This window comes from Euleptes europaea, chromosome 1, assembly GCF_029931775.1.
Source record: "Euleptes europaea isolate rEulEur1 chromosome 1, rEulEur1.hap1, whole genome shotgun sequence".
In the NCBI taxonomy this organism is placed as follows: domain Eukaryota; kingdom Metazoa; phylum Chordata; class Lepidosauria; order Squamata; family Sphaerodactylidae; genus Euleptes; species Euleptes europaea.
Genome location: NC_079312.1, coordinates 1,897,190 through 1,925,176, shown reverse-complemented (window position 1 = coordinate 1,925,176; position 27,987 = coordinate 1,897,190). Strand labels below are relative to the sequence as shown.

The 27,987-nt window shown below is 49.3% G+C and overlaps 1 protein-coding gene across 1 annotated transcript; it reads right to left on the bottom strand.

Moving 5' to 3' along the window:
* Positions 1-214: 214 nt before the first annotated feature.
* Positions 215-27,425, bottom strand: LOC130493333 (class I histocompatibility antigen, F10 alpha chain-like). The gene is made up of 8 exons (XM_056867047.1): positions 27,356-27,425; positions 21,645-21,932; positions 14,749-15,027; positions 10,884-11,168; positions 9,569-9,655; positions 8,488-8,520; positions 6,801-6,833; positions 215-306 (listed from the first exon to the last, which is right to left on the bottom strand). The coding sequence occupies exons 1-8, from the start codon at positions 27,423-27,425 to the stop codon at positions 215-217; spliced, it is 1,167 nt and encodes a 388-aa protein (XP_056723025.1).
* Between the last annotated feature and the right edge of the window lie 562 nt (positions 27,426-27,987).

Sequence of the window (27,987 nt, the reverse complement as noted above, 5' to 3'; positions counted from 1 at the left end):
GTACTCACATTTGGGTGTGCAAATTGGCTTTCTTCAGGCCTTCAGAAATGTTGAGTGTTTATCAACAGCCTATATCATGCATCACAAAAAAAGTTGTTTTTGTCTCAGAGAGTCGGTCACCCCCCCCCCACACACACACACACACTACATGGGAGAGGGGACTATAGGGAGGGAGGAGGGAGAGGAGGGACGGTGCACAACCACTTGCAGGCGCTCAGAAACCTAGTTTTGCAGGGGCAGGAGATGCATTGCATCTCTGCGGCAATCTGTGCAGCGCCTGGCACCGGGACAGCAGCGCCACCCTCCCTGCCAAGAAGCAAGAGGCAGCCCAGTAATTCAGGATACATCGGCCACCTTTCCCTTGGCCAGCGAGGGGAAAACCCAGCAATGGTTTTCAACACAACTGTGGGAGCCAGTGTGTTTGAGACAGCTGCAGTGTGTTTAGATGGTCCTTTCTACAGGACTCTGGCAGCTGAATAGTGAACCGAGCTTCCAGACTGTCTTCAAGGGCTGCCCCACAGAGAATGCATCACAGCAGTCCAGTCCGAACTCTATCAAGATATGCCACAGGGTCAGCTTTATCTACTGGTGAATCAGCCTGTGCTGACAGAAGGGCAGCCTGACTATTTCCACCCTCTGTCTCTTCAAGGACAGCAGAGTCCCACACTGCATTCCAGACCCCTTTGAGGGACTCAATGGGCACCTGTTCCCACATCTGCTTTACTCCCAACACAGTATGCAACTCTTTGCCCAGGTGGTTAGCTCACCTGGCCAGATCCTTGGATTTAGGAAGATGACAGGAGAGGCTGGGGGGGGGGGAATCCCCAACTGTTCCTGTTGACCAGTAACATCTAGGTTGGGTTGCCAACCTCCAAGCAGGGCCTGGAGATCTCCTGGAATTACAACTGATCTAAACGGCTCCTGGGTAATATAGACTCTATGGCGTTAAACCTCACTGAGGTCCCTCCCCTCCATCAACCCTGTCCTCCCCAGGCTCCACCCCCAATCCTCCAGGTATTTCCCAACCTAGATTTGACAGCCCCATCTCCAAGCCACAAAAACTCACTTTCTGCCTGCAAAAAAGCGAAGTGGAGGAGCCGGTTTGGATCCGTGCAAGCAAGGCCCAGCAAACTGGGGCTGAGAAGTCTGTGGCTTTCATTGTATGCACAAAGGGAAGGATGTGATATTTATTGCAACTGTAGGGCTTCATAAAGCAGTTGATCGGTGACCTTTTCCAATGAGGGCTTGATTTTTAACACTCACATTTTAAGATGTTTTGATAAGTAGGTAGAGCCAGATGGGGCTTTTGGCCGGCCACTGGAGATCTGATTGGCTGTGCAGGATTTTAAAAACGTTGCTTGGCGGCAGCAGCTACCACAGCACAAGCTAAGCTTTGTGTTAGCGAGAAAATATTTTAAACCATATGTTAATTTAAAAAGGCATCCTGTTAAGCAGAGATTTTGCTTGAAATGTTAGTTATGCATTATCTCACCCCCAGACATGTGGCAGCCATTTTCTGGTTGTGCCCACCACCCTCTGTCAGAGTTTCAAGGAAGTAAACCAGCGGTCTGCATATGGTTTGAGCCTGAGGACACCCTTGGAATTTCAAGTAGGGTAGTGAGCGACATCCCAAAATGGCTGCCTCTAAAGGTGGAACTAAATGCAATACTTTCTTCCTCGCTTTGCAAAATAATTGCAGGAGGGAGGATGAGAAATCAAGGACAGACAGGGTGGGGAGGAATAGAGCCACACTGATTAAGAAAAAGCTCAGATGTCACGGAAAACCCTTTAATTTGAGTGAGGGCAACCAATAGGAGCCCCGTGGCGCAGTGTTAATCTGCAGTACTGCAGTCAAAAGCTCTGCTCACGACCTGAGTTCAATCCCGACAGAAGTCGGTTTCAGGTAGCCGGCTCAAGGTTGACTCAGCCTTCCATCCTTCCGAGGTCGGTGAAATGAGTACCCAGCTTGCTGGGGGTAAAGATGACTGGGGAAGGCACTGGCAAACCACCCCGTAAACAAAGTCTGCCTTGGAAACGTCGGGATGTGACGTCACCCCATGGGTCAGGAATGACCCGTGCTTACACAGGGGACCTTTACCTTTATTAACCAATAACGAGCCCTGTCTTACAATGGCCCTGCCCATTTTCTGAAAAGCTCGATGAGCCCCATGGCGCCCATGGGCTAAACCATCCTTGCTCATTTTCAGTTCTTGCCTTGGCGTTCTCAGCATCCTACTCACACATCACAAACTTTACTCATGGCAGCAAGCCCTATAGCTTTTACGTGCACTACTTTATATAGTTTTACTAAGGGAAAGAGCTGGAGGGAGGTTTAATTTACGCAATCCCAGGCAGACTATAAATGAAATTAAAACAATAATTACTCAGTGTGATGCTCACTTTAAAAGGCATTGGAAGAAGGTGATCTTGCAAATGCTCTCAGTGTCTGCAAAACCTAAATATTCTCAAGAATACGTGCACATTGGGAGCTTCTGTGCTATTGGAGAAGAAAATACCAGAGACAGGCATGGGGTGGGAGTGTCCACAAGCTGTTTATTTGAACAGAAAAAAAAATTACATCTACAATGTTCAAGGCAAAATGCAGGTAATACTTTTGTCAGGGAAGGAAGAATTATACGACAATCTGAAGACTTAAAAGTTTATTGCCAGCAATAAATCCCCCCCACTCCTCTGGGCATCTAATCTGATTTGGAACTGGGGCTTGGATTGTGGTCTTGGCTGGACCCAGAGGTGGCACCTGAGAGGCAATGGCCTTGTTACCCCCACTAGGCTCCAGGTGCAAAATCTGCTCTTCTTGCTAGCAACCCTCCTTCCGGCTGCCATTCTCCTTTTTGGCCCTTTGACGTGGAGTTCTTCCTTTTTATTACTTATGCAGAAGTTATGGGTCTTCACTTTCTGCTGATAACACATCCAGCCTGAACACTAAGATACTTGTGAACATTCCATGACATCACATCAGCTTAGCCTACAGCTTTTAGGAAAGAGCTTTAGCACATTTGAAGCAAATTTAACTATTCACACTGGTGTCCTGCTTTTAAGTCAGAACAGAGAAAGAGAGACAGTGCATTGGAGAAGGAAGGAACGCAGCAACCCCTCAGCCCCAGACTACATCAAAATCACTGCAGCTGATATGCCACACCAAGCATAGGCTATAAATGAATTTCATCATCTTTAAAAAGATTACCACATTGGTTGCAAACATCGCTCATTTCCAATTGATAGGAATGGCTCAAAAATCAGAAGAAAAACAAAAACAAACCCCTATTTGTTAGAAAAAACATCCCTCAAAATCCAAGCAATACCGATGGAAACTGGAAGCCACTGCCAGAGACAAGATTAGGTGGCACAACAAACAAGACTTGAAGGTGGCAGAAGCTCTTTGAGTGGGACAGCTGATCCCCAGAGACTCTTGAGTAGACCGTCTTTGTTCTCTTCTTATGCTTCAGGTATAGAAACTAAAAAAACAAAATGAAAGCCTTGAAGCCACCAGGGAATTGACAACATGCATCAAAATCAGAGGGCGGACAGGGGGACGGGACCCAAAGGCCATCTTATTTAAGGTTTTGTTAAGGCAGGGGGCATCTCAGCCACACTCCCCACACACATCAGGCCACAAGCAGAGAGCAGGTGCCATGCTGAGGAAGGAGACCCCCCACAAGGTCAAAGTTCAGAGCACCAAAAATAGACCGACTGAATAAAGGCCAGAAGGCGTTCTTGTTTAAATGACTCCTCAGCTCCACAGTTAATGACAACGGCTATCATTTCATTGATGCTCAGAGGCTACACCTAAAGGGTTGCAGGACAAGTGGCTGAAAAGCCATTTCCCAGCACGACAGGACAGGGATAAAAGAACAGCTTTTTGTGAGAGGAAAAGAAGGATTCTTGCTTTTGTCTCTCCACTAACCATTGGAAAAAGGAAAGTGAATTCTAGAGACTCATTCGCCTCTTTTAGGATTCACAGCTAGGATTCACTCAGTCTGCCATCCCTGAATTTTGCTGACAGAAGCACTGTCTGATTTCCATTTTGGAAACTTTATCTCCAGGCACGTGGGGACCCAATTTGGATTGGAACCCTAGCAGGCCAGAAGCCTTAAGCCTCCCGCCACGGTTACCCTGATCTAAAATGGCCCCAAGGGACTCTTCTGTACATCCTAATTGGGCCAGCGCGTGTCTGGAAATTAAATTGCAGGCACAGAACTCCCAGAACAAATCAACCAACAGGACAGACCTGGAAACCAGGCATTGGGTAGTCAGGTGCTTAAGTTCCTTTTCCTTTTATCCCTTAGAAGCTCCTTGATCAATTGATCTTGAGCAGCATATATCTAGTGTTGGAGGGATATAAGGATTGAAACAAATCTTGCCACTGACAATTTAGCCTTGGGGTCCCTATCGCTTAGTAAAAAAGGCATTATGTCAGTCACAGATGCATTGGATTTGTATATTAAAAGGGGGGAAATATAGTGCGATCGAAGTTCCTCGTAAAAGCGGCATTCCAAAAGGGCATAGGCTAATGAGTCAATAGAGCCAGAAGAGCAAGGGCAGATCCTGTCTGAGTATGGTATATTCAGAATTCTGCCCTGCATTACCATAGAAGGGTTAGCATTCAATCTAGTCAAGCAAAAAGCTCTACAGAGACGAGGAGTTGTCAGATAATATGTATAGGCAAGCAGACCACGTGGAGGGGGTATTCCAAAGAACTGGGATGAACAGACGTGACAAGCATGAAAAGTAGTGCTGTTATAATTGAGCTCTTTAATGCACTTTTTAATGTTGGTAAAAGCTTCAGTTTTCCCAAGATCTAATAACATATCCTGCGAGAAGCCCAACAATGACAGTTTCTCATCTAAGATTTTTTGCCATGAGGATTTAAAAGGGTCATGCTTCAGAGAAGCTAGGAAACCCTCAGTGCTAAAGCACAGTTTAAGGTGTAGTTTAAAGGCGGCCAACCACGCCCTAGCTTCATGTGACATTTGGCCAATCTCGGAACGAAGAGTAACGCCAGCAACACATCGAGGGGCATTTAGGAGTTTTCGTAAGAACTGAAGCAGTGGATCTATGGATTCATTGATGACTGTAATCCAGATGGCAACATCAAAGAGGATAACTGGGGTAATTTTGAGGTTAAAAACCTGAATAGCCCCTGGAATATATTTGCCGCCTTTGGTGTGAAAAAAGTTGACAATAGCACCAACCCCAGGTTTAATTTTGTTGGACACTGTTTTTTGATGGGCATTCCAATTTAGATTATGGGAAAACAGAATGCCAAGGTAAACAAACTCCTTGACTTGGTCAACCTCAATGCCATCTAATACCCAGCGAAAAAGAGGCATTTTTCTCCTCTTAGTGAATCATAATCTTAGATTTATGACGGTTTATTTTAAGACCTTCCCTAGAGCAGTACTCAGAAAAAGTTTGCAAAGACCTTTTCAAACCAATTCTTGTGTGGGACAGGAGAACTGCATCGTCAGCATAGAGTAGAACTGGGGTGGGATGACTTGCAAGCTTTGGGGGGGGTGGCAAAACTCTGAGAAATTGGTTGCCATATCATTCAGGTATAGATTAAACAAGAGAGGAGCAAGGAGGCAACCTTGTCTAACTCCCTTGACCAGTTCAAAGGGCTCGGTTAGTTCTCCTTAATTGCCACAGCGAACCTGAGCTGTGAGGTCAGTATGAAATTGCTGAATAAGCCATAGTAACCTACTATCCATAGTAGGATGTGATAGTTTCAACCATAGCTTCTCCCTCTGGATGGTATCAAAAGCTCCCTTAAGGTCCATAAAACCCGGATAAAGGGTGCCATTTTGGGGGGAGGAATATTTCTCGGTTAGATGGGAGAGCACTAAACAGTGGTCCGTGACAGACCAACCCCTTCTAAAGCCAATCTGTTCCCAGCCAAGGATGTCATTACTCTCAACCCAGTCCAACTGGGTTAATAAGTAGGAGGAATACAATTTGCCTAAGCAAGACAAAAGGCTGATTGGATGATAACAGCTTGGGTCAGAGCGCTGACCCTTTTTAAAGATTGGGACGATAATAGTATGTCTCCAAGATTTTGGAATGGCTCCTGATGCATTAATTTGTGTAAATACAGGAGCAAGAATGTTGGCCCACCATTCGCTGTTGACTTTAAAAAGTTCGTAGGGAATTAGATCAGGACCTGGGTCTTTGCCTGAGCGTAGGCGATCAATGAGCGGTTTAATAGGAGCTTAAGTTCCAACATTATGAGTTTATTTAAAAGATATTTTTCTTTTGCACTTTTGTTAGTAAATGTTTTCTTGGCAAATAATTTTATTCCAATGACTTTTAATTACAAGCAAATGTTTTTTGTTTTCATTTTTACAAAGTCGGTGTTTATTCTCCTCCCATATAAACGCATAACTTGGCACATGCTAAATTTGGTGGGGAGACCCCCTTGGGATTTTTGTTAATTTCGAAAATAGATTGAGCTCCTAAGAACTGACCCACACTCAGAGAAAATGGAAGCTGGATCCAGGAAAAAACAGTGGAACTTCCATAGGAGGAAAAGATTTAAAGTACATTCATGAAAAAAGATGTGCTTTTTGTGTGTTTGTTTAATTAACAGGAGGGCTACAACCGATTTCTATCTGCTGCTGTTGAAAAGTTAAATGTTTTTGTTCTCTAGACAGAGAACAGGGTTAAAATAACACAGAAAATTAACACAGAGAAACCCTCTTAAAATCTGGGCACATTTCCCATACGGTCTGTCTCAAGAAGGGTCCCCCATTTCCAAGACCCCCCCCCCGCCATAACACACTTACCATTGGTGGAGGTGTCAGACCCCTGGTCACTTCCTGCAAAAGTGGTGAGGGGGGGAGAGTAAATATCACTGGCTTAATTGTGGAGAAGGCACTCCAAACCCTTCAACTCCGATATTAATACTACACACACCCTCCCCATGGTTTTTAGAGTTAAAAAAGCACATGCTGCAGAAGATCTGATCCTGGATCCCTAACAAAACATTTAATTTGATCCAGATTAATAGGATCCAAAGGAGTACAGAAGGGTGGGGAGGGGCTGTGGCTCGGGGTGGAGCCTCTGGTCCCAGGTTCAATCCCTGGCAACTCCAATTATTTATTTTTTATGTTATTCAATTTATACCCCGTCTTCCCTCAGTAAAGATGGTAGGTGATTTGAAAATCCTCGGCTTGAAACCCAGGAGAGCCTCTGCCAGCCTGAGTAGACAACACTGACTGTGATGGACCAAGGGTCTGGTTCAGGATAAGGCAGCTTTATGTGAACAAAGAAATGGGACAGAGATTCCTGCATAATAATTGATTTATTCCGGACATAAGAACATGAGAAAGGCCCTGCTGGATCAGACCCAGGCCCATCAAGTCCAGCAGTCTGTTCTCACAGTGGCAAACCAGGTGCCTCTAGGAAGCCCCCAAACAAGACGAACTGGACCTGCATCCAGAGGTCATTCCAATTTGTGCGTGTTCCCCACAGGGCCCTCTTTTAATTTTTCAAAGCCCCTTGTCCTCAGCCTCTTCCTCTCTGCTCCCTTCCTTCCGCAAGACCATTCTCCCCCCCACATTCCTCAGCCTCGAGGTACATTCCCTCACAACTCTCACTACCTCAAACCCATGTCTTACCTGTTTCTCTCTCTCACCAGGCCCTGCTTCTAAACCCAAGGTCATCACAACCTTTAAACCACCCCCACACCCCCAGTCCCTTTCTCTCCCCAACCTCCAGGCCCTCTTTCCATGTCTTCCCTACCCTCAGCATTCCTCCCTTCCCAACGGGACTCTTTGTCTCTCTTGAACCTCTGACATCTTCTTTCTGCAGCTGATCATTCACTTTCCTTACAGGAGCTGCCCAGTTTGACAACATAAATAATCTATATATCTAATTCCCAACACAGCCCCATGTTGAACCATGTTCGACCCCCCCCACGCCTGTTCATGCGGACTCTATGATGGGAAAGGGGATGTGACTTAATCCCAAACCTGCACACAGCATCGAAAAGGGGGGGCCTTTTGTGGGAAAGTCCTACGCAGAGTCTCATTTCTGCTTCTGGGGCTGTTAATTTTCCAGGTTATAACTCGGCATCCTGGGCATAAAAAGCCCTTTGGAGGTATTTTAGGGCCGGCTTTTCCTCTCCCCCACTTCTGCATGACAGTAATTTTTACAAATATTGCTTTACTGCTTGGTGTTTTTGTAAGCTGCCTAGAGCACGTTGTGGAGGGGGCAGGACAGAGACGCCTCAAATGTCTTTATTTCCTTTCCTGGTATAATTTGCCCTCCTGGCTGGCTCTCTGGAGGCCCTGCTTGGACCAGGAACGACCTGGCTGTAGATGGACTAAGACCCCCCCCCTTCCTTCCCGAGTGCTTCAGTGGGGAGGGAGGGCTGTGGGTCTGTCATCTGATCATTCAGGGGTCCCCCCTCCACCTGCCCCCAGCTTCTGTGCTGAAGAAACACCCCAGAGAGGAAGGGAGAGGACTCACTTGATGTTGCTTTGTAACCCTTCTTTTGCCGTTCTGCAGAGAAAGAACCAAGAAATTAGAGCCAGAAAGTACACCCAGAGACCATCCATCCACGCCCTTATAAAGTGAAGCCGGCCTCTTGGGTTCTTAACCACCACCCACCCACCCGCCTACAGATGCTCCTCCAGGCCCCTATAACCAACTTCTAAAAGTTTCCCCAGGCTATTCTTGGTTAGAGAGAACAGGGATTCCACTCCCTTACCCTTACAGAAGAACAGAGAAATGTCCCCCCTCAAGCATCAAAACAGAAAGAGTCATGACTAGACCCCCCCCCCCGGCCAGGCAAGAGATGTGACCCTGTTCAGAGACACCAGGGAAGAAGGGAGGGGGGCAAAGAGGCTGCCTAGAATCACAGCATCAAAGGGAAATTCCTCTTTACAATGAGAAATGTGTTTATGCAAGAGGCATCCCCCTGAAGTCAGCTGGGTTTCAGTAATTCCCCGTTGGTTTAAATTCTGGGGGGAAATTTGGCCAGGGGACAAGATGACCCCACTTGCCTCCCATCACCCTGAAATGTGGATTTTGTATGTTTGCCATGAGAAGACGATTCCACTTTCACGTGTAGAAACCCCCTGCTGCTGACTCATAGGGGTGGGCTGGAGGACCTTCAGGCCAGAGGAGGGAATTCCAGCCAGGGCTGGGGGGAGACTAAATGCATGGCTTCCCCTCCCCTCCCCTATGCTTGAGCCTGGGGGAAAGGCCTGCAACCTGCCCTACTTTTGACATGTTGGATGGGAGAGTTTAGTGTTGGTTTCTTGACCTGTCCTATCTGTTTAGCATGACTTGTGTGAGATATGCTGCCTGGGGTTCCTGCCATGTGTGAGAAATCTGGGTATAAGCATATTAAAATAAACGAATAAAGAGTTACCATGTGTCAGTATGTGGGGCAGGAGTTATGGGTGCTCAGCATATCTGGGAGCACCATCTGTCGCTGCCAGGGGCCCTCTTATCTGCCACCCCTACAATCCTCAGTGGGAATCTACTGCAAGAATCACACAGACACACACTTTGATCCCAGACAAGGCATTCCTTGTTGACTTACTCCAGTACCAGGCAACCCCGATCCCCAGCAGGATGAGAGCAGCCAGAACCGCCAAGACGATGCCCACAATGAGCCCCATGTTGGATGCTGAGGATGAAAGGGAAGGAAAAATATCATTATTCCGCCTGGCAGGAGCTCTCCAAAGCTTTGGGTAGAGATTGTCCAGCCAACGTGTCACAGTAGCAATGATCTCATCCCCAGTACAAGGAGACACCAGTTAGTTATGCCATCCCTTGCTTGCAGTTTCTAGGCCTGAGAAAGTATTTTAGCTGGAAAAGTTATTTTGATGAGACAACTTATGGCCTTCTACCTAGCTATTTCAGAAATGTGCTCATCATTTGTTAAAGTAAACAGATGTGTTTGTGCTGATTTTGCTTATCACAATAGCCAACCAGGCACTTAGAAATAGCCACATGATTGTGATAAGTGACTTCAGAGATTGATCAGATAGGTAAGTTTTCTCTATAACTATGCATGCTTGTGAAGACCAAATCAGATTTCCTTGGACTGAAGCTCAGCAGTCAGAGATTGAAGGACCCCTGCCTGGTAAGATATAGGGACCCTTTGGGCTTATTTGATATTTCTTAAGTGCAATGAACAAGAGACAACTAGTTTTGATGTGCACTAGAATAATGTTAGGATCTTTAATTGTACTTTCCTGTATATTTACACTCTGTGTAAGTTCAATAATGTTGGTTCTCTATTGTAAACTGTCTTGTGTAATCAAAAGAACCTTTCCTTTTTCCAATAAAGGTTAGAAAGATTCATACAGGTGTCGATTCATTTGCTGGTTACCTGATTAGAGAAAAGAGGAACTGTGGTCCTAGAAATAACATTGTATTATGAAAAGTTGGGTGAAAGCCTTCTTTAACATGATAAAGCAGGGAAGAGTTATGATACTGTGAATTAGCACCTAAAGCAAAGCTTCAGAGAATTTTCAGTTCATACTCTCTCTAAATACTGCAAGTCGGAAAAACCGAGCGTTACAAAAAGAACTCGGGTCGCTGGAGGAGGCAGGCATTGCCTTTAGGTCTTTCTGAGTGCAACACAATTCGCACACAGTTCCTGCCCCCACCTCACTAGATATCAGCCCCACACCCCTTTAACACAGAGATCCAAGCAACTGGTTTGTACCTCACACCACATACAGGGTCCTACTGGGGGATGCCGTTGTAAACTGTTATACTGCTAAGGTGTGTGGGGGGTGTCTTTTCCTGGAGTCCCTCCTTCCCACCTGGGCAAAAATTCCCCTTCCAACCTCTGCCAGCCCCCCACTCCCAAGGGGGCCAGTTTTCCTCCCCCCTCGGTCTCTCACCTGGATCTTCATAGGCCAAGTCCAGGGGCTCCAGCAGGCCGTCATGTTCCACCCGGCACCGGTAGAGGTCTCTCTCCTTGGGGTCCACTTCGATGCTGAGCCAGGTGTGGTAGGTACCGTCAGAGTTGGGGAAGACACCCCCCGTGAAGGTGTCTGGTTTCCGGTCCTCCCCATCCTTCATCCAGGTGACCTCAATCTCCCTGGGGTAGAAACCGTGGGCTCGGCAGATGAGGGACTCCCGGCCATCGTAGCCTGCCTTGCGAGCTACCTTCGCTGTTGGAGCCTCTGTGGAAAGGGCAACACTGGTTTGTATTAACAGAGGACAATCTTCTGAGGCTGTCAGGGTGGAGGGTGACACTGAAGGGTTCCCATGGGGTCATCCAGTCCCACCTCAAAGGTTGGATGTAGCAAACCTTCAGCTTCTCCAAAGGATGCAAAACTCCACAGGAGGGGATTCTGCAACCTATCTCAGCATCTTAGTCATACTTGGGAATGGTGGTCCTTTGATTTGGTTCTTTGGTACCTGCTTCCTGTATCAAGCCAGCATTCCCCCCATGCCCCCATTTCCGTGTTCCCCGTTTAGCCTTGAAGCAGATAAATAGCTGGAGTGACGTGAGAAATCCATTGTTAACTGTTCCAATGAGTTATGGATCTCTGGTTCTATGGCCAGAAATCTCTCAAAACAGAACACTGCAGCAACGGCTCCTTTTTGGAAAGTATAATTCTATGTTCAGAGGAATGTCCTGCTGTAGCTGATACTTATCAGGCAATGCTCCAGAGTCCTGTGTTTGCCTGTGTACACATATTCTCTGTAAGATGGTTAACACCCTGTGACACGGTTGAATCTCTCAGATCTTAAATTCAGCAAAAGCTCTCTCTCTTCTCTGCAAATCTCTGGGTAATAATCTTAGACATTTCAATTAATTTCTAAATTCAATTTAGGTAGAGGAGAAATGTTATGTATGCTCATCAGTTCTTAATTCCTATGGCAATTGCCCAGACTCCTCCATACTGAGCTGTCACAATTTTTGACATCAAAAAGCTACAATCTTCTCAGGGAGGGTGGAAGGGAGTAAAAGGCAGGTGTACACAGACCCTCCAGATTTTTTACACATAGGAAACCCCCTTCCACACAGACACTCCACCACAAACTGACCAAACTATGCATCAACTCGGGTGTCCTCAGACTGGATCCTAAAAATCACGGCTCTTTCACTCCATGCTGCTACTGAAGTATAAATACATGGAACCTCTCATTTTGTTCAAGCAACCTTCTAAAATCTACTGCCAGTTCAAAGAACACACCCAAGTTCACAGGCTAGTCCTGAGAAATTATGGGAGGGGGTTGTGGCTCAGTGGTAGAGCATCTGCTTGAGATGCAGAAAGTCCCAGGTTCAGTCCGCGGCATCTCCAGATACAGGGACTAGACAAGTAGGTGATGGGAAAGACCCCTGCCTGAGACCCTGGAAAGCACCTGCCGGTCTGAGTAAACAATACTGATTTTGATGGACCAAGGGTCTCATTCACTGTATGGCAGCTTCATGTGTGTGTGTGTTCAATACTTCATGGTACAACCACTATATGGTGCAAAAACAAGGATCCAAAGCCTCATGGATCCTCATGATTTTTTGAAGGAATCATCTGAAATAAACTTTAGAACCACAAATTACATCCATCTCCACTGAGTGTTCTGGGGGGAAAACAGAGATCCAGTGCTTTGTGGCTCCTCCACAGATCAAAAACTTGGATTCAAGGTACGAATCCTCGTGGATCTTCACCGTTTTCCCATGAAGTTCCACAAAACTCACTGCCAGATTACATACCACATCCATTTCCACAGACTGCCTAGCAATCAGCACAGGTCCACCACTCTGCCAAACCCACTCAACAAATAAAACATGGATTCAAGTCACGGATCCTCCCGAATTCATATGATTTTTACAATGAAACATTAAACAACAAATTGCTTTATGGAACATTTACATTCCAAACTCTAACCAACGGGCCTTTTAAAAAATATTGCAGGAGGATCTTATAAATTTTGCAGAAGGCAAAGTTATTCTTGCGGGTGACTTCAATAGTGTTATGAATAAACGGATGGACAGGTTGCTCAAGAAATCAGACACTCCTACTCTGCCTTATATGTCTAGTAAAGCATTCAAGGTATTGATGTTAATAGATATTTGGAGATTGTGTAAGAAAATTAATAATATGATAACTGTAATCCAAGATGAAAAGGGAATTAGAATAACACCTCGTCCATCAACAAGGAATGAATTCATCTTGTATTACAAAAATTATGTGCATCACAGGAACCTGCTGACGGCCCGTGTGGCCCTTCCCCACTCTATGATTCTGTGATATTGGAAGTCGGATAATATTCCCCAATAGAAGAATGAATCATGAAATGTAAAGAAACCTTTTTGGTAATCAAATGGGCAGTCTTAGAAAGAGGGAAGGGTATATCTCAGCTAAATAGAGTTTGGCAAACTCCTTTGTGGCTATCACCAAAAGAAGCCTTACTTAGACGGCAAATGATACATGAAAACAGATGGATAACATATCAGGATTTACACAAAACGATTGTAAAATGAAAAAGAGAAGAAATAATGACAGACAGGAATTGGTTTCTCTATGCACAACTATTGGATAGATTTAAAACTGACAAGAGATCTTATGGTTTTGCAGATGGTAAAACTGAATTTGAAACAGAACTGTGTACAAACGATAATGTTACTGCTAAAATGTATAAGCGCTTGCTGCGATATGAAACGGAAGAAGAACAAGTAACTGATTGCATGGTGAAATGGACAACTAATTTTGGATATAACATACGAATGGAACAATGGGAAAATATCTGGTTAAAGGGCCTTAAGTTTACTTTAAGTTCTAGTCTGAAAGAATTTTTTTATAAATTGATGTATCGTTGGTACTTGACTCCAGATAAGTTAGCTCAAATGAATAAAAATGTCCCAAATACATGTTGGAAATGTGAACAGCATGAAGGGACTTTCGATCACTTATGATGGACTTGTAAAAAAGTAAAAAAAAAAAAAAAAGGTCTCAATGACACTCTATAATACAGAAGATTTTGCAGGTTAATATATAAATGAAACCAGAAATGTATATTTTGGGGTTTATGGATAGTCAGTTGGAAAAAATATATGGATGTTTGCTCTTATATATGATTTCAGCAGCAAGAATATCATATGGGCAAAAATGGAAACATCCATATATACCTGCAATAGAAGACTGGCTTGTCAAGATGTTAGAATTAGCGGAAATGGCAAAACTGACTGCTTTGATAAGAGAAAACAAATGATGTAGGTTTGTGGAAAATTGGAAACCATTGATGGACTTTTTGCATAATACAGAAAAGGCTGAATTGATTGTGGGTTTGAAGAGTAGAAAAATAATATTTTAGACTGCCAATAATGGGGGGGAGGGGGAGGTAAAATAGATGATTCGTCAGAATAAATTGGAAAGGCATTCTTTCAATGGGGGGGGGGACCTGGGTATATCCCCTCCCCAGGCCCCAGTAGAAGCTTTCCCAGCTGCCTTCTTGGCTGTGGGGCTGCATCCAGCGCAGGGCCGAAGGAAGCGGTACAGTCCCGAGGTGGGGGTGGCAGGCTGTACCCCTTTTGCCTGCGAGGGAGGGGAGTGGGGGGGAGGAGCCTGGTCTTTAAAGGCTCGCCCCCCCCCAATAAATCCTGGGGGTCGGACGGGGGAGGAGGGGAAAGAGCCCCCCCCCTGCCGTTTCTCCGCCGGGAGAGGGTCTCTGGACAGGCGGGGAGGAGCCCCGCAGACACCCCCCACCCACCCCCCGCACAACAGGTCCTCCCCCCCCCAAGAGATGGCTCCTCACCTGTCCTCAGCAGCGTCTCGTTCCCGTAGCCCAGGTACCTCCGCAGCCACTCCACGCAGGTCTCCTCCAGGTAGGACTTCCGGCGCTGGGCTTCATGGGTCTCGGTCTCCCAGCGCCTCTTGGTGATCTGGGCCTGGGGCACGGGGGCCGTCCAGGTGAGGGTCTCCTTGTCCAGGGCAATGAAGTCCTCCCCGTCGTAGGCGTACTGGAATTGCCCCCCACTGGGCCGCCCGTCCGCCCCCAAATCGCAGCGGCACATGAACTGCCAGGTGTGGGTCCCTGCAAGGAGACACCCGGAGATGAACGGGGGTGTATTGGGGGTGGGGGCTTCTCCCTTTCCGAGAAAGGCAAGCGACACGGGGGGGGGGCTTGAAGGATGGGAGGGAGACTGCAGAGAGGCAAACCCCTTCCGTGGGGAGTCTCTTCTTTCCCCCCCCCCACTCCCAAAGGGGCTGCCCAGAAGGAGCAGGGGCGGAGGGCAGCCCTCCAAGGGGGGGGGGGGATAATTGCCTGAAAAGCTGCACACAAAGGGGGGGGGACTCAGGAGATGCCCCCTCCCCCCCAGCCTGATGGATGGTGGTTTCTGCACACTTGTGGGGAGAACTGGGATGAGAAAGGCCAGGGGAGGGTCATTACCTGTGAGCATCTCTAGGAAGGAGATGCACCCCCTCCCCCCCCTGCTTGGGGTCCTCTAAAGTAGAGATTCCCTGGGTCGCTTTCCTGGGTGCAACCCCCACATCTTCCAATGTTCAATCCAGACACCCCCCCCACCCAAGTCATCATCACTGGCATGAAAAATCACGTTGACACTTAAACTGGATTTAGGCCAGGGGGGAGCTAGTTGTGAATTTCCTGCATTTGTGCATGGGGTTAGACATGATGGCCCTGGGGGTCCCTTCCAACTCTATGATTCTATCACCCTCAGGTTTGAAAGGAAGGGAGAAATGCAGAAAAGAGATCCAGGTGTGTGTGTCCCCCCCCCCCCGCAGGCGCCCTTCCCGGCTTCAGAAGGTGGGGGGGCTCTTCTAGAGGAGCTCAAGCCCAGCCCTGGATCTCATTTGGTCTTGGACCACACCTGGTCTCTTGAGGAAGTTTACATTCCAAATGGCAAAATCTTGACGTCCTTGGTGACTCAAAGTAAAACAAAGGACAGTAATGATTTCATGACTGAGAAACATTTTTATGGGACAAACAAGATGGCATTCTGGAAACATGGCCTCCCTTTCAGGAGACCATTAAAACCAGGAAATAACCAACTTCTTTCAGTTTTTAATAAGTTTAAATAATTTTTATGACTCTGATTCCTAATTGGGGGTGGGGGGAATGCCAGAAATCTCCATAATGAACAAACAAATGCAGGATGTTTTACACTGGCCCAGACTATAATCCCACACAACAATATAAAAGTATAAAATAGGACATTGCTGGGTTAGAGATTTGAAAGCCAGAGGGAGAAACTCCAGATTTTTTTTAAAAGGACTTTTCAGTACTTCCAATGGATAAAATGGAACAATTTGGCACGCCCTGGAAAAAAACGTATACAAAATATTTTAACATGGATAGAAATATTTCCAAAGGCTAATTTTTTCTCTTAAAATGCTTAACATGAAAACATCTGAGTACTTTTCATTTTCCCATTAAAAGAATGGGAAATTTGGGGGGGGGGGGGTAATGCTGAAAAAAACCCTTACACTGAACACATATGCAACATTGTCAACTTTTTTGATTAAAGATCACCAATTTTGGCAACGATTTATATAAAACAATGTGTTTAATGATGATATATTATTAAAGCACTCAGTGTTTTCAATATCATGAAGTTTAGCTTAATTCTCCTACCTGCTATGACTCTACTGTTGTAGAGTTTCTATACAAACAATGTACTTTTTTGTGTTGACCACGTAATTTTTCCACTGTCATCTTTTCTCCCTCTGTGATGGCAAAAAATTAAAATCTGTGTGCTCTAATAGCATCGGGTACACCAGTTTGCCACTATTTCTTAAGTATACTTGCAGTTTTCCTTCTAGAAAAGAAAGATGCTTATACTATTACATTCAATCAGTGTGCCAATTTAGTGAAGGCAACGGCAGTCCACCCCTGATCATATCTTGCCTTGGAGTACCCACAAGGGGGGCGGAGGTGGGGAGGGCTAAGAGTCAGTTGCGACTGGGTGGCACATTTACTTTGCATTTCAATGAAATAATGAATTATGCATTTAATGTTTTTAATCGGGTTAAAAAGTTTATGTGTAATAGGAAAGTAAGCACTGCAGATATTTGAATTTCCCCCCAGGGAAACCATTTTTCTTTTTTTGCAGCTTCAAAATTTTCAAAAATTTTACATCTCTATGCTGGGCTTTATTCTGCATACAGTAAGGAAAAGTTTATATAAATACAGTTGTCCTTGGAAACTGGCATATCATAACTCTGATTTCATTCAAAATGGTGGAACTCCCCAAAAAATAACTTTTGGGAGGATGTTTATTTCTGAAATTAATTGTATTTCCATATTCCTTTCAATGGTCTTTCTATCTTGGCAGAGATTCTACATGACTTATTAAATAAAAATCTGGAAAATCTAACGCCTGGGTGCACAGGAGTTGGTCGCCAGCAGTGTCACAGTTCTTGCCAGAGAACTGTGCAGAAAAATTTCCAGTGCTTTATTTTTCTGTAGAATTTTTCCTATTTCTAAAGATTAACTTACAAATTCACCTGGCTGGGTCTGTGAGTCAAAGAAAAAACAGAGCTAAAATTCCAATTTATATGTCTTTTCTCGCATGGCAGATGTCACCACCCATCTGATACGGAACCAACAAGTCCTGTAAGCTACGAGGGGTCCTGGTGACCTCCGAGGAGAGCGGAAACTGGTGAGTGGACAGCCACGTCTACGGCGCATCATGCGCAGCTCTTGGGGTGTGCTGAAATTAGCCTGTCACCAGTTTCCAGAGCTTTGAGCACTATTTACATTCTCTCAGGAAATCCACATTAATAGTTCTGCTGCACGTTAGTGGTGTATTTGCAGTTGGAAAAATCTCTGGAATAGCAAAACGTATCCTGAAGGAGAAGGATAAAATAAAACCAAGAATTTTGAAAGTGTTCCTTTTATGAATTATGGCAAGAAGGGGATGTGAGTTGAGTTGCCCAGATTCCTCTGGAGGGATAATTTTTTTATATGGAGCCTGGCACCATTTTATTTGTGCCAACCTCATAATCATGGCCGGAAACGTTTTCTCTCTCCTCCCCCCCAACCTTGGTGTTCTCTTTCTTTGTTTCAGCTTCCAGCCTGATGAAGAGTTCTGGCAAACTCCAAAGCTTGCGCTGTTTGGTGTCATTTGGGTTGGTCTCAACAAAAGGCATTACGTGGCTTTTGGCGTTGGATTCTGCAAAAGACCAACATGGCTTCCTGCAATCAACGTTATGTGTGTTTACTTTTGTCTTTTAATTTGAAATTTTAAAAAACCAAAACTTTTTTAAAAAATGCCCTGTCAGTCCTCTCACTGCCTGTCAGTTCATTGGTCAGCATCCTGGAAGGTGGAAGCAGGTGGACCTCACAGCTGTTAGAGAGCAATCCAACAAGAGAACAATCAGACAACGTTTTCATGGCCAGCCAAGTCTGATGGCATCGAAACGGAGTAAAAGACTTCTGCTGCATCTATCCCAGGAGCTCTGAGCGCTGCCATTCTCATGCTGCTGTCAGCTGGGCGTGGAACTGAAACTGGGGTCCTGATGGCCCTTAACAGAGCACAAGACCCTCCATTACATTTCACAACTGCACTGCCTCGGAGGGTGGTGGAGTCCCCGTCTTTAAGCAGAGGCTGGATGGCTATCTGTCGGGAGTGCTTTAATTGTGGGATCTTGTATGGCGGGGGGTTGGACTGGATGGCCTTTGTGGTCTCTTCCAACCTTGTAAACAAAAAATGGAGGCTTCATCACCAACCCATGGAAGGGAGCCTGAAGGACCAGGAGGCAAATTTACGCAACGAAATGGGGGGGGGGCTCTCGGAGAAAGGGAGGGGGCCATGGCTGAAGCAAGTTCCTCAGCTGAAGAGGTAGCCCCTTGCTGACTGCAGGGGAGTCCATAGGCCCAACCCACCCCCTCAGCCCTGCCAAGATGCTGGTGGCTCAGGGAAGCCAAGAGGCAAGAGCAGCTGCCCTTGGCACAAGCTTCCTCTGGAGCATCCCCCTTTTCTTCCTGCCTGGCCCCCTCACCCGCTCGCTCGCCCCAAATCTGTGAGCAAGAACCCATGTGCCTGTGTCTGCCAGACTCAGGGGGAGTTCAGAAAGGTAAAGATATTTTTCCTGATTTTTGTTTTTGGCATTTATGTGCACAAACTTACTTTAGAGTAGGACTTCTTTGCTCAGCACCCAGATTACTGGAAACAGTGTGTTAAATTTAGTGAGAAAGTCTCTTGGCTGTTGTACAACAGCTGCCTTGCCTGCCAGGTTGTTTTGGAGTCCAATTCATGGTGCTGTTTACGACCCTTGAAGCTTTTCATGGCCCACGTATCAAAAGGACCCTCTCCTCCCAAATACACTGGCTGCAACTAGCTGGCCGCTAAAGGTTGGGCCCCCTGGCATGCAGCGGAGCCCGGGCCTTCTCCGTTACAGTCCACCCTCCCCCCGAAAGGGGCTCCCAGGGAGGGGGGGTGCGATTTTTAGAAATGCTCAGCAGAAGCCACAAAAGCCATGTTTTCAATTGTGATTTGTAACCTGCTTTGAGCCATGAGGAAAAAAAGGGCTCTAATTTAATGAATGAACGTAAGGATTAAACTAGTTTTTGTAGATGTTACGATGCTGTCAATGGTCTGGATATGCAGCTGACCAAATATCAGCGTCCCAAGTGCAGCGTGCCACTTGATGCCACTGAGGAAGCAGATTTGCTCAAGCATCTGGGAAACCCAGGTTTGAATCCCCACTCTCTCATGGAAACTTGCAGGGTGACGGTGGGCCGCTCACACACACCCAGCTTAACCTACACTTCACAGTGTCGTGCTGTGGATAAAACAGAGGCAGGGAGAATGATGTCAGCCGGCTGGGCATCAACTAAATCAATCAATAAGCCAGCCAGCCCATATAGAGATGCTCATTCTGACATACTGCTTTGCGATACTTGAAAATGTGATGGGTCTCTGGTGTTTGTCCCTGTTATGGTGAAATCAGTCAACCAGAAGTTGTCTCCATGCCTCTGCTCCCACTCTCCAGGAGATGGGGGAGCCACCCTGACCACGCAGGCCTTTGCTCCAGGGAAAAGAATAAAAGCTAAGGAGCCTCGCGGGTCTTTGGGGGCCCAACTTCTTGGGGGTGTGAGGGGGGTGTCCCTCTGAAAGCGGTTCTCTGCTCCCCTTATTCTCTCCTGGAGACCATCGAGAGGAGTCCGTGTGCATATTTTAGGACCAAAATCTGATGCAAAGGAAGGACCGCTCCCGGAGGCAATGTGATGGCAGAACACCTGCAACTGGGAGAGGGGAGGAATAACAACTTGGCTGCAGGCCCCCAAACACCCCTTTCCGTCCAGGTATACTACAAGCCCTTACAGCAGGGGTGTCAAACGTATGGCCCTTGGGCCGGATCCAGCCTCTTAAGAGCTCTTATCCGGCCCACGAGCAAGCTAAGGCAGCCACACACACACCCCCAGGCCAGATCTCATATACATTGGACCTTTTTTTAAAAAGGGGGAGGTTGCAGAGAAGGGCTCCTGGTGTTTCTCGTGCATCCCCCTCCACAGCGACAGCCCTGCAAAGAAGTCTGGCGGCCTCCATCAGGGTCCCGGAGCTTGGTTGGAGGGCACAGAGTCCAGCAACGGTGCTGAAGCTGAGTGGGGCTGGGACTGGGGGGCAGACAGCCGGGGGGGGGGGGGGGTCAGAGGGTGGCCATTCTGATCTCCAGGAGGGAAGAAAGGCAGGGCACAAGAGCAATATTGGGGAGGAGGCTACCAAAAACAGCCCCCTCCCTCTGCCTGAAAACTGAGCCCAGAGGGTGGGTGGGAGGGAGGGAGGGGGCCCCCAGCGCAGGAAGGGGCCGATTCCCCCTGGACAGTGGGGGGGGGGACATTTATAGGAAAAAACAGTGTGTGATGGGCAGAGTGTAGTAGGGGGAGAGTGTGTGATGGGCAGAGTGAAGCCCCCACTATTGTTTTCATGTGGGGCTTATCACTGGAAATGGTTCCCCCTTCCTTGGGGGGGGGGGAGGTAGTGTCAGGCCTTTCCTGGGGGGGGGTTGTTTTTCTGATGGATCTCCTTTCTGCAGAGAACTTGCATGGATCCCATGGGGGACTAGGGGGCATCTCCAGCCCCTCCCTCTTCCCATGGCGGGGGCCACTGTGAAACAGGGTGTGTGTGTGTGGGGGGGGGTCACTTTTTATTCCAGGCCTTCTTTTGCCTCTGAGGATAAGGGGGGGGGGCTGCCCCAATGACAGGGAGATCACATGAATTTCGGAAGCAAAAAAGGGACTCCTCCCCAGGGAGAAGCAGCCCCTCCCCCCCAATCCTGCCTTCCTGGCAACAGGCAGCAGCCCCTCCCCCCCCATTGTCGGTGGGAGAAATGTTTTTGTAGGAAGGAAACAAGGAAACAGCCTCCAAATTGCAGGATGAGGGAACTCTGCGCTTTTCTAGGTTCTCCTTCCCTGTGTGTGTGGGGGTCTCAATTCCAGTCCCACAACCCCCCACCCAGTGGGGCCCATCAGGCCAGCCAATGTGCCTCTCATCTCCCCCCCCCCCCCGCCAAGAGGAGTGTCTGCCATAATGGGTGGGGGGGAGAAGAGCCTGAAGCCTGGGAAGCAGAAAGGGGAGGGGGCTGCCCTCCTTCCCCCTCCCTCCTAAGGCAAAGCCCCTCCCCTCCTCTTGCCCTGGGGGGGACGGAGGGGGCGACACCCCGGCTGGCCCCTCCCCCTCCACTCACCTCCACGGCTCTGGTTGAAGCGGTCCCGCAGGGTCTCCAAGTTAGCTCTGAACACCGCCTCCCAGCCCTGCAAGTTCTGGCTGTTCCAGTCCCAGTACTGGGGGTCGTCCTTCACCGCCTTTTCCACCCAGGGGACTTTCGGCTGGTACCTCTTTGTGTCGCTGTCATAGTAAGTGAAGGGCTGCTCGTCCACGTAGCCCACGGAGGTGAACCAGGGCAGCCCCGGGCCGGGCTCAGACACCCCTGTGTAGAAGTAGCGCAGGGAGTGCGAGGAGGAGGAGGAGGCGCCTGGAGGAAGGGGGGGGGAGAGGAAGGGGGCAGAGTTAAGGGGGCCGGAAGCGAAGAAGGGCACCCCCCCCCCAGACCTCCGACCCTGTCCGGACAGCCAAGCTGGGGGGGGGGCTGGGGGAGAAAGGAGGAGAGCAAGAAAGGGAGGGGGGAGGGGGCCCAAAGGCCTCCAGGAGGAGGAAGGAGAGAAAAGAGAAGTGGAGGAAAGGGGTGGGGGGGAAGGGGACTATGTGCAGCCGAGAGGGTGGCCAACCTCCAGGTGGGGCCGGGAGATCTCCTGGGATTACAACCGATCTCCACAGGACAGGGTCCCCCACCCACCCCCCAGGAAATGGCTGCGAGGAGCTGCCCCCTGCCCCGCCCTCCGCTTCGGAGTCTCCCCCGTGGTTGCGGGGCACGGCGGCGCGTTCACACGTACACGGCGAGGACGCGGGAGCCGGGCGGAGGCAGCGGGCCGGCGCTACCGTGTCTCAGCCGCCGCCCCCCCCTCAGATCATCCGGTGGGGGAGGCCGCCCCGCGCCCCCCTCCAACTTTCTCCGGGGGTTGGGGGGCTCCTGTCTTCGCTGGGGGGCGGCCCACAATGGCTGGACCCGCAGTGAGTGAGGGCAGGGGGGGAGAGATCTGGGGCGGGGGGGGGCTGCAGGAGGTCGCCGCCGGACCCTCCCCTCTCCTCCCCTCCCGGTCTGGGGTCAGGATCAAGGGGGCGGCAGGAGAGGAGGGAGGGCAGCCAGACCCACAACCCCTGGCCTGGGGGGGGGGGGTGTCTCCCGGCGGGAGTTTAGCGTCGGGCGCAGTTGGCTGCCAAGTTTCGGGGGTTTGAGAAAGTTTTGTTTGAATGCGTTAAGGGCGCGGGGGGGGTGGGTGGGGGGGAGACACGGCGAAAACCTTCGCCCTGAGCCAAAGTGTGGGAGAAATGACAGATCGCAGAGGTTGGACCCCCTGGGTTTTATTGACAGCTTTACCCGTTGGGGGGGGGGCTTTTGCAAAGGCAGGTCTCCCTCCCTTTTTAAAATTTACATCCTGCTTGGCTTCCCCCACCCCCACCCCCAAGTTGGAACTCCCAGCGACTTTAGAACATCATTCTGGACAGCCGCTGCCAGCCTGAGCAGGCGATACTGACTTCAATGGACCGAGGGTCTCATTCAGTATTAGGCAGCTTCGTGTGGCACCGGGTGTGTGTGTGTGGGGGGGGGGGTGCGTGTGCAGGTGAGGATAGCTTTTCTCCTTCTGGTTTGTGCATGGCCGTTGATGCACGGGAGGTTTTGCCTTGGGTTTGCCACCCAGATGCACATTTCCCCCATCCACATTCTCAAAACTCAACAATAAGCCCCCCTGCAGAGTTTTGAGAATGCAGATGGGGGAAATGTGCATCTAGAGAGCGGCAAATCCGAGGCAAAAGAAATCTCAATCGTTGTACTGTTGATATTTGGCTCCGTTGACTAAAGAGTTTGCCGACCACTGCTCTAGTCACATAGTGAAGATCCTTGTGTTGTGTTAACAGCTGATGCCAAAGCAACATTTTTAAAAATCTGCACAGCCAATCATATAGGAGTCAGTGTGATGTAGTGGTTAAGAGCGGTGGTTTGGAGCGGTGGACTCTGATCTGGAGAACCGGGTTTGATTCCCCACTCCTCCACATGGGCGGCGGACACTAATCGGGTCAACTGGATTTGTTTCCTCGTTCCTACACATGAGGCTAGCTGGGTGAACTTGGGCTAGTCACACTCTCTCGGCCCCACCTACCTCACAGAGTGTCTTTTGTGGGAAGGGGAAGGGAAGGTGATTGTAAGCCAGTTTGATTCTTCCTTAAGTGGTAGAGAAAGTCGGCATATGAAAACCAAATCTTCTTCTTCATATGTCCAAGGGCCAATAAGAAGCTGTGTTGGAGAAAAGCCCCACCTGGCTCCAGGCACTTTCTGAAAACACTTAGCGGCCACCAGGAAAAGTGTCAGCAGACTCCATAGTCTAGCTGGGTGAACTTGGGCTAGTCACACTCTCTCAGCCCCACCTACTTCATGGGGTGTCTGTAAAAACCAACTTCTTCTTCATATGTCTAAAGGCTAGTAAGAAGCCTTGTTGGAGAAAAGCCCCACCTGGCCCCAGGCACTTTCTAAAAACACTTAGCGGCCGCCAGGAAGACTGTCGGCAGGCTCCATAGTGCCCACGAGCGCCACACTGAAGACCCCTGAAGTAGAACATAGGAAAGGGGTGTGTGTGTCACAGGCCTTGGCAAATCCCTGGATTGGGTCTGGGGGAATCTCCACATCTGCTCTCTCCCCCAGAGACAAGTAGCTCTGCTCTGAGGCTCCAGACACCTCTTGTGCAGCCTGGGCAAGAATGCACAGCTATAGGAACAGCAGCTTCGATGGGGCATTGGTGGTGCAGAGACCAGCAAGATAGTCTGAGGCCTTGGCTCTGCTTCCCACACGGAGCGCCTTCACCGCTTTCCTTATTTTGTTGGCATGCCCCCTTCCTTCTCCCTTCCTGGGGCAATAGGTTCAGGAACTCTCCTGTTTGCTGCCTTCTCACTTGCTTGCCTGTGTCGCTGGCCCTGAAGCACCCCAACTTCCCACCCTTCATTGATGGAAGGGTTTTTCTACTCCCCTTGGTCCCTAATGGGCAGAGGAGGGGTCTCAGCGCTTGGCTGGGTGGGGGGTGTTGGTGACTGAGGCTCAGATCCGTCCCTTCATCCAGGATCCAGCTACACACGATTATTCCTTGATTCCACCAAGTGCATTGGAAGCTGCTCTTCTGCTCACACCAGTAGCCAGTGTGGGACTCCCAAAATGCTTCTGTCGTGTGAATTCAGACTGTCAGGGCAACGCAGAAGGACAGCCGCATTCTTCTAAGCCCTCGGACTTTCACGGAATTAAAAGGGTATAATAACACTCTGCTGAGAATCGCACTATGTATTGCTGGTGCAAATGCTCTCCCCTCCCCATCAAGTGTCTAGTCCTTATGAGCTCTGTTAATGCAGGCTTCTGTTACTTCAGCTGTTGCGGCTTCTTCATGGGGTACAAATTCTCTTTTCGAGATCCCTAGACCTCCCCCCCCACACACACACACCTTACCACTCAAAAAACTGCAATTATTATGGTTCCTGGGAAGAAAGACAACTGCGACACCAGTTGAAGTCTGTAGTATCGATCAGGCCGGCTCCTTTCCCAGGAAGCTCACAAATTTTCTTTGTCTTCCCTTCTGATTCAAGTCTCTGTTCTGGCTAGGCTGGGGGGGGGGGGCTTCAAACACTTTTGCAGGGAGCCGAGCAATGGTCTTTTATGCATGGCTGTTTCGCTTGCTGTCACCTCGGCTCTTTGTGTTAATGACGCCTGCCGTAAAAACAGGTCTCTGAAAACTTGGGCAAATCTCCGGGGAACACAGGGGGAAACAGCCATGCATAAAAGACTACTGATTCCATCCCCACCCTTTCTTGTTCTCAAGAGCCATTAAAAAAAAAAAGACTTGAATGTGCGGTTTCTTCAAAGCACACATGAACTCTGAAGAGTTTGTGGCTTGCCAGCTCCTCTGAGATCTCTCCCACCAGATCAACGGTGAACAGGAGGAAGTCGGAAACCACTTCTGAGACCCTGGGGGTGGGGGGCTTCTTCCCCTCCAAAAGACAAGCTCTTCTCCTAGGCCAAAAGACGTCCACAGCCACATTGGCTAAGAGCAAAATCCAACCACAAAAGCCAGGGAAAACCTGCTATTTAATTTATCCTAATACTTTTAATTCTGGCTTCTGTTCTTTGCTTCACTCCTCACAAGAAAAGGCAGAGCCCAGCCACACCCAAGGAAATCAGCAAAGCGCATCCTACAGAGGATGTTGGCAAAGAGGCCTCCAGATCATAACCTGGAATATCTCTCTGTCCCCCCCCCCTCTATTTTTAAGGTCCAGCCTGAAGAGGAATTCTTGTCAGCTCAAAAGTTGTTTTTTCGCTTGGGCCTAAGAAAAGGTCTTGGGCAGCTTCTGATCTCTGTGGCTCAGATCTAGAAAGCCGCAGTATGAGCTCCATCACCCCACAGGAGGAAACGCAGGCACGTCTCTCCCACCCCACAGCCCTTTAAGACCTCCCTCTGCCCCCACCCCAGCCTGACCTCTGGGGGAAAAGGTTTGGCTGCCACCACTAGACAGGCAGATGGTCCAGGGTCCTGAAAACACAAGAAGGACTCTGGCTGCATTTTAAAGGGGAACAAGTTGAGTCTACAATCCTAAACACACTCATGAGGCAAGGAAGCCCCACTGAGCTCCATGGGACTTTCTTCTCAGTAAAGATGCTTGGATGACTGCCCTGTTCTTTCAGCAGATGCTTCTGCAGATTAGTGCCCAGGTGACCAGGTTGACACAGGGTGATGAGATTATTCACAAGGACAATTGGAGATAATTTCCTATTTGTCATTCTCCCACTCCCCCCCCCAACACACACACACACAACAACCCGTTGTGGCAGGTTCAGCTTAGACAGAGTGACTGGCCAAAAATCACCCCGGGAGATTGATGACAGAGTTGGGATTTGAACTTGGGTCTTCCTGATCGAGTCCAACACTCTAACCACTACACCCCACTGGACTGGCTCTCAGTCCTGGTCGTGAGAAGCCCTGGGACTTTGGGTGACACATCTCATGGTTCATTGTATTCTTCCAAGTATGAACAGAGACCATGGATTTCTCGCTCACCCGCCCGCAAGGGGTGAAGTTAGCAAAGTCAGGAAGTCAACAAGGACCGTGGTTCTGAATGTGCTGATCATGTGTCTATCGAAGTCCTGCACTCCCACGCCAGGGCCAGTTTGGAGCAAGAGGAGCCCCAGAGGCGCCCTGGCACACTCAGGGATGGTGGCCCCCCAAGTGGCTATTTTGCCAGTGAACGGGCCCTTAAGGCAAGCCTGGGCCAGGGAAGCCCCCGCCCTTAAAGCTGTGCCCCCAATCCAAATACTTCATGACCTCCCTCCTGGGGGTCCCATCAGGTTGGCCCAAACTTACCATCTGCATGGGGGGAGGGGGAGGTTCTTCTCCCCCCCCCAGCACAGGCCAGCTTTCTTGGGGGGGGGGGAGCCAGGCGTGAATAGGCCACAGACCACCATTGCACCCCGCGCCCAGGCGACGCATTGGGGAGGGAGCACCCTTTCGGGGGAGGGTCCAGCCTTGCCTCTCAACCCCACCCACACGAGCGGACTTTTGCCAGGACTTTTGCCGGCCCCCGAAGCGCGTACAAACATGCGAGGTAAAGAAAGAAAGGGGACTTTGCACAGAGCTCTAGATGGGGGGGGGAATCAATCCCCCTTGCTTTTGAGTGAAGGAAACGCATTATAAAGACCCCCTCACACCTCCCTCCCTCCCTCCCTCCCTCCGTGCATGATCCCGGTGAGAATTCTGCCCCCCTCCCGCCCCCAACGCAGGAGACCTGTGGGCCCCCGCAGGTACTCACCGGAGCCCCCCACCACAAGTAGGAGGCAGGCGCCCCCCAGGAGCAGGAGCCCCCGCCGAAGGGACCCCATGCCGCTCCGCACAGCACCTGCGACTCTTCTGCGCCGCCCGGGCTTGCGAGGCGAGGAGGGGCGCGAGGCGAGACCTCTGATTGGCCGAGGGGGGATTTCCCTCCAATAGGTAAAAAGAGCTCCCACTTGGTCAGCAGTCGCCGGGCAGATTAGTTGCCGGCAGGCTGATTAGGCTTGGAAAGAGAAAGTTGGCTCCGATCTCGGCTGGGGATTCCCCCCCCCCGCACCCGTGACTCTGCTGTGGGGGGGGAGGGGGGTTATATCGGGGGTGGAGCTGGCCTGAGGGGGCGGGGCAAGCAAAGGGCGTTGCAGACGGGGAGGGCAGGAGAGCCTCTGCTTGCTCTTTCGTTGCACGGGCGGCCGAGCCTGGATCCGGATCCCCCCCCCGCCCCGGGCCAGCAGGGCAGGGAAGCGGCCGGTGCGGAGCGGCATTTCTAGGCTGTATCGCTGAGGCTCTTTCTAGTCCGACCCGCTTTAATTGGGCTACCACCACCCCTGCAGTGTAGGGCATACTCTGGGATTTGGGATTGAGTCCAAAGACGCGGGGGGGGGGCTGGGATTT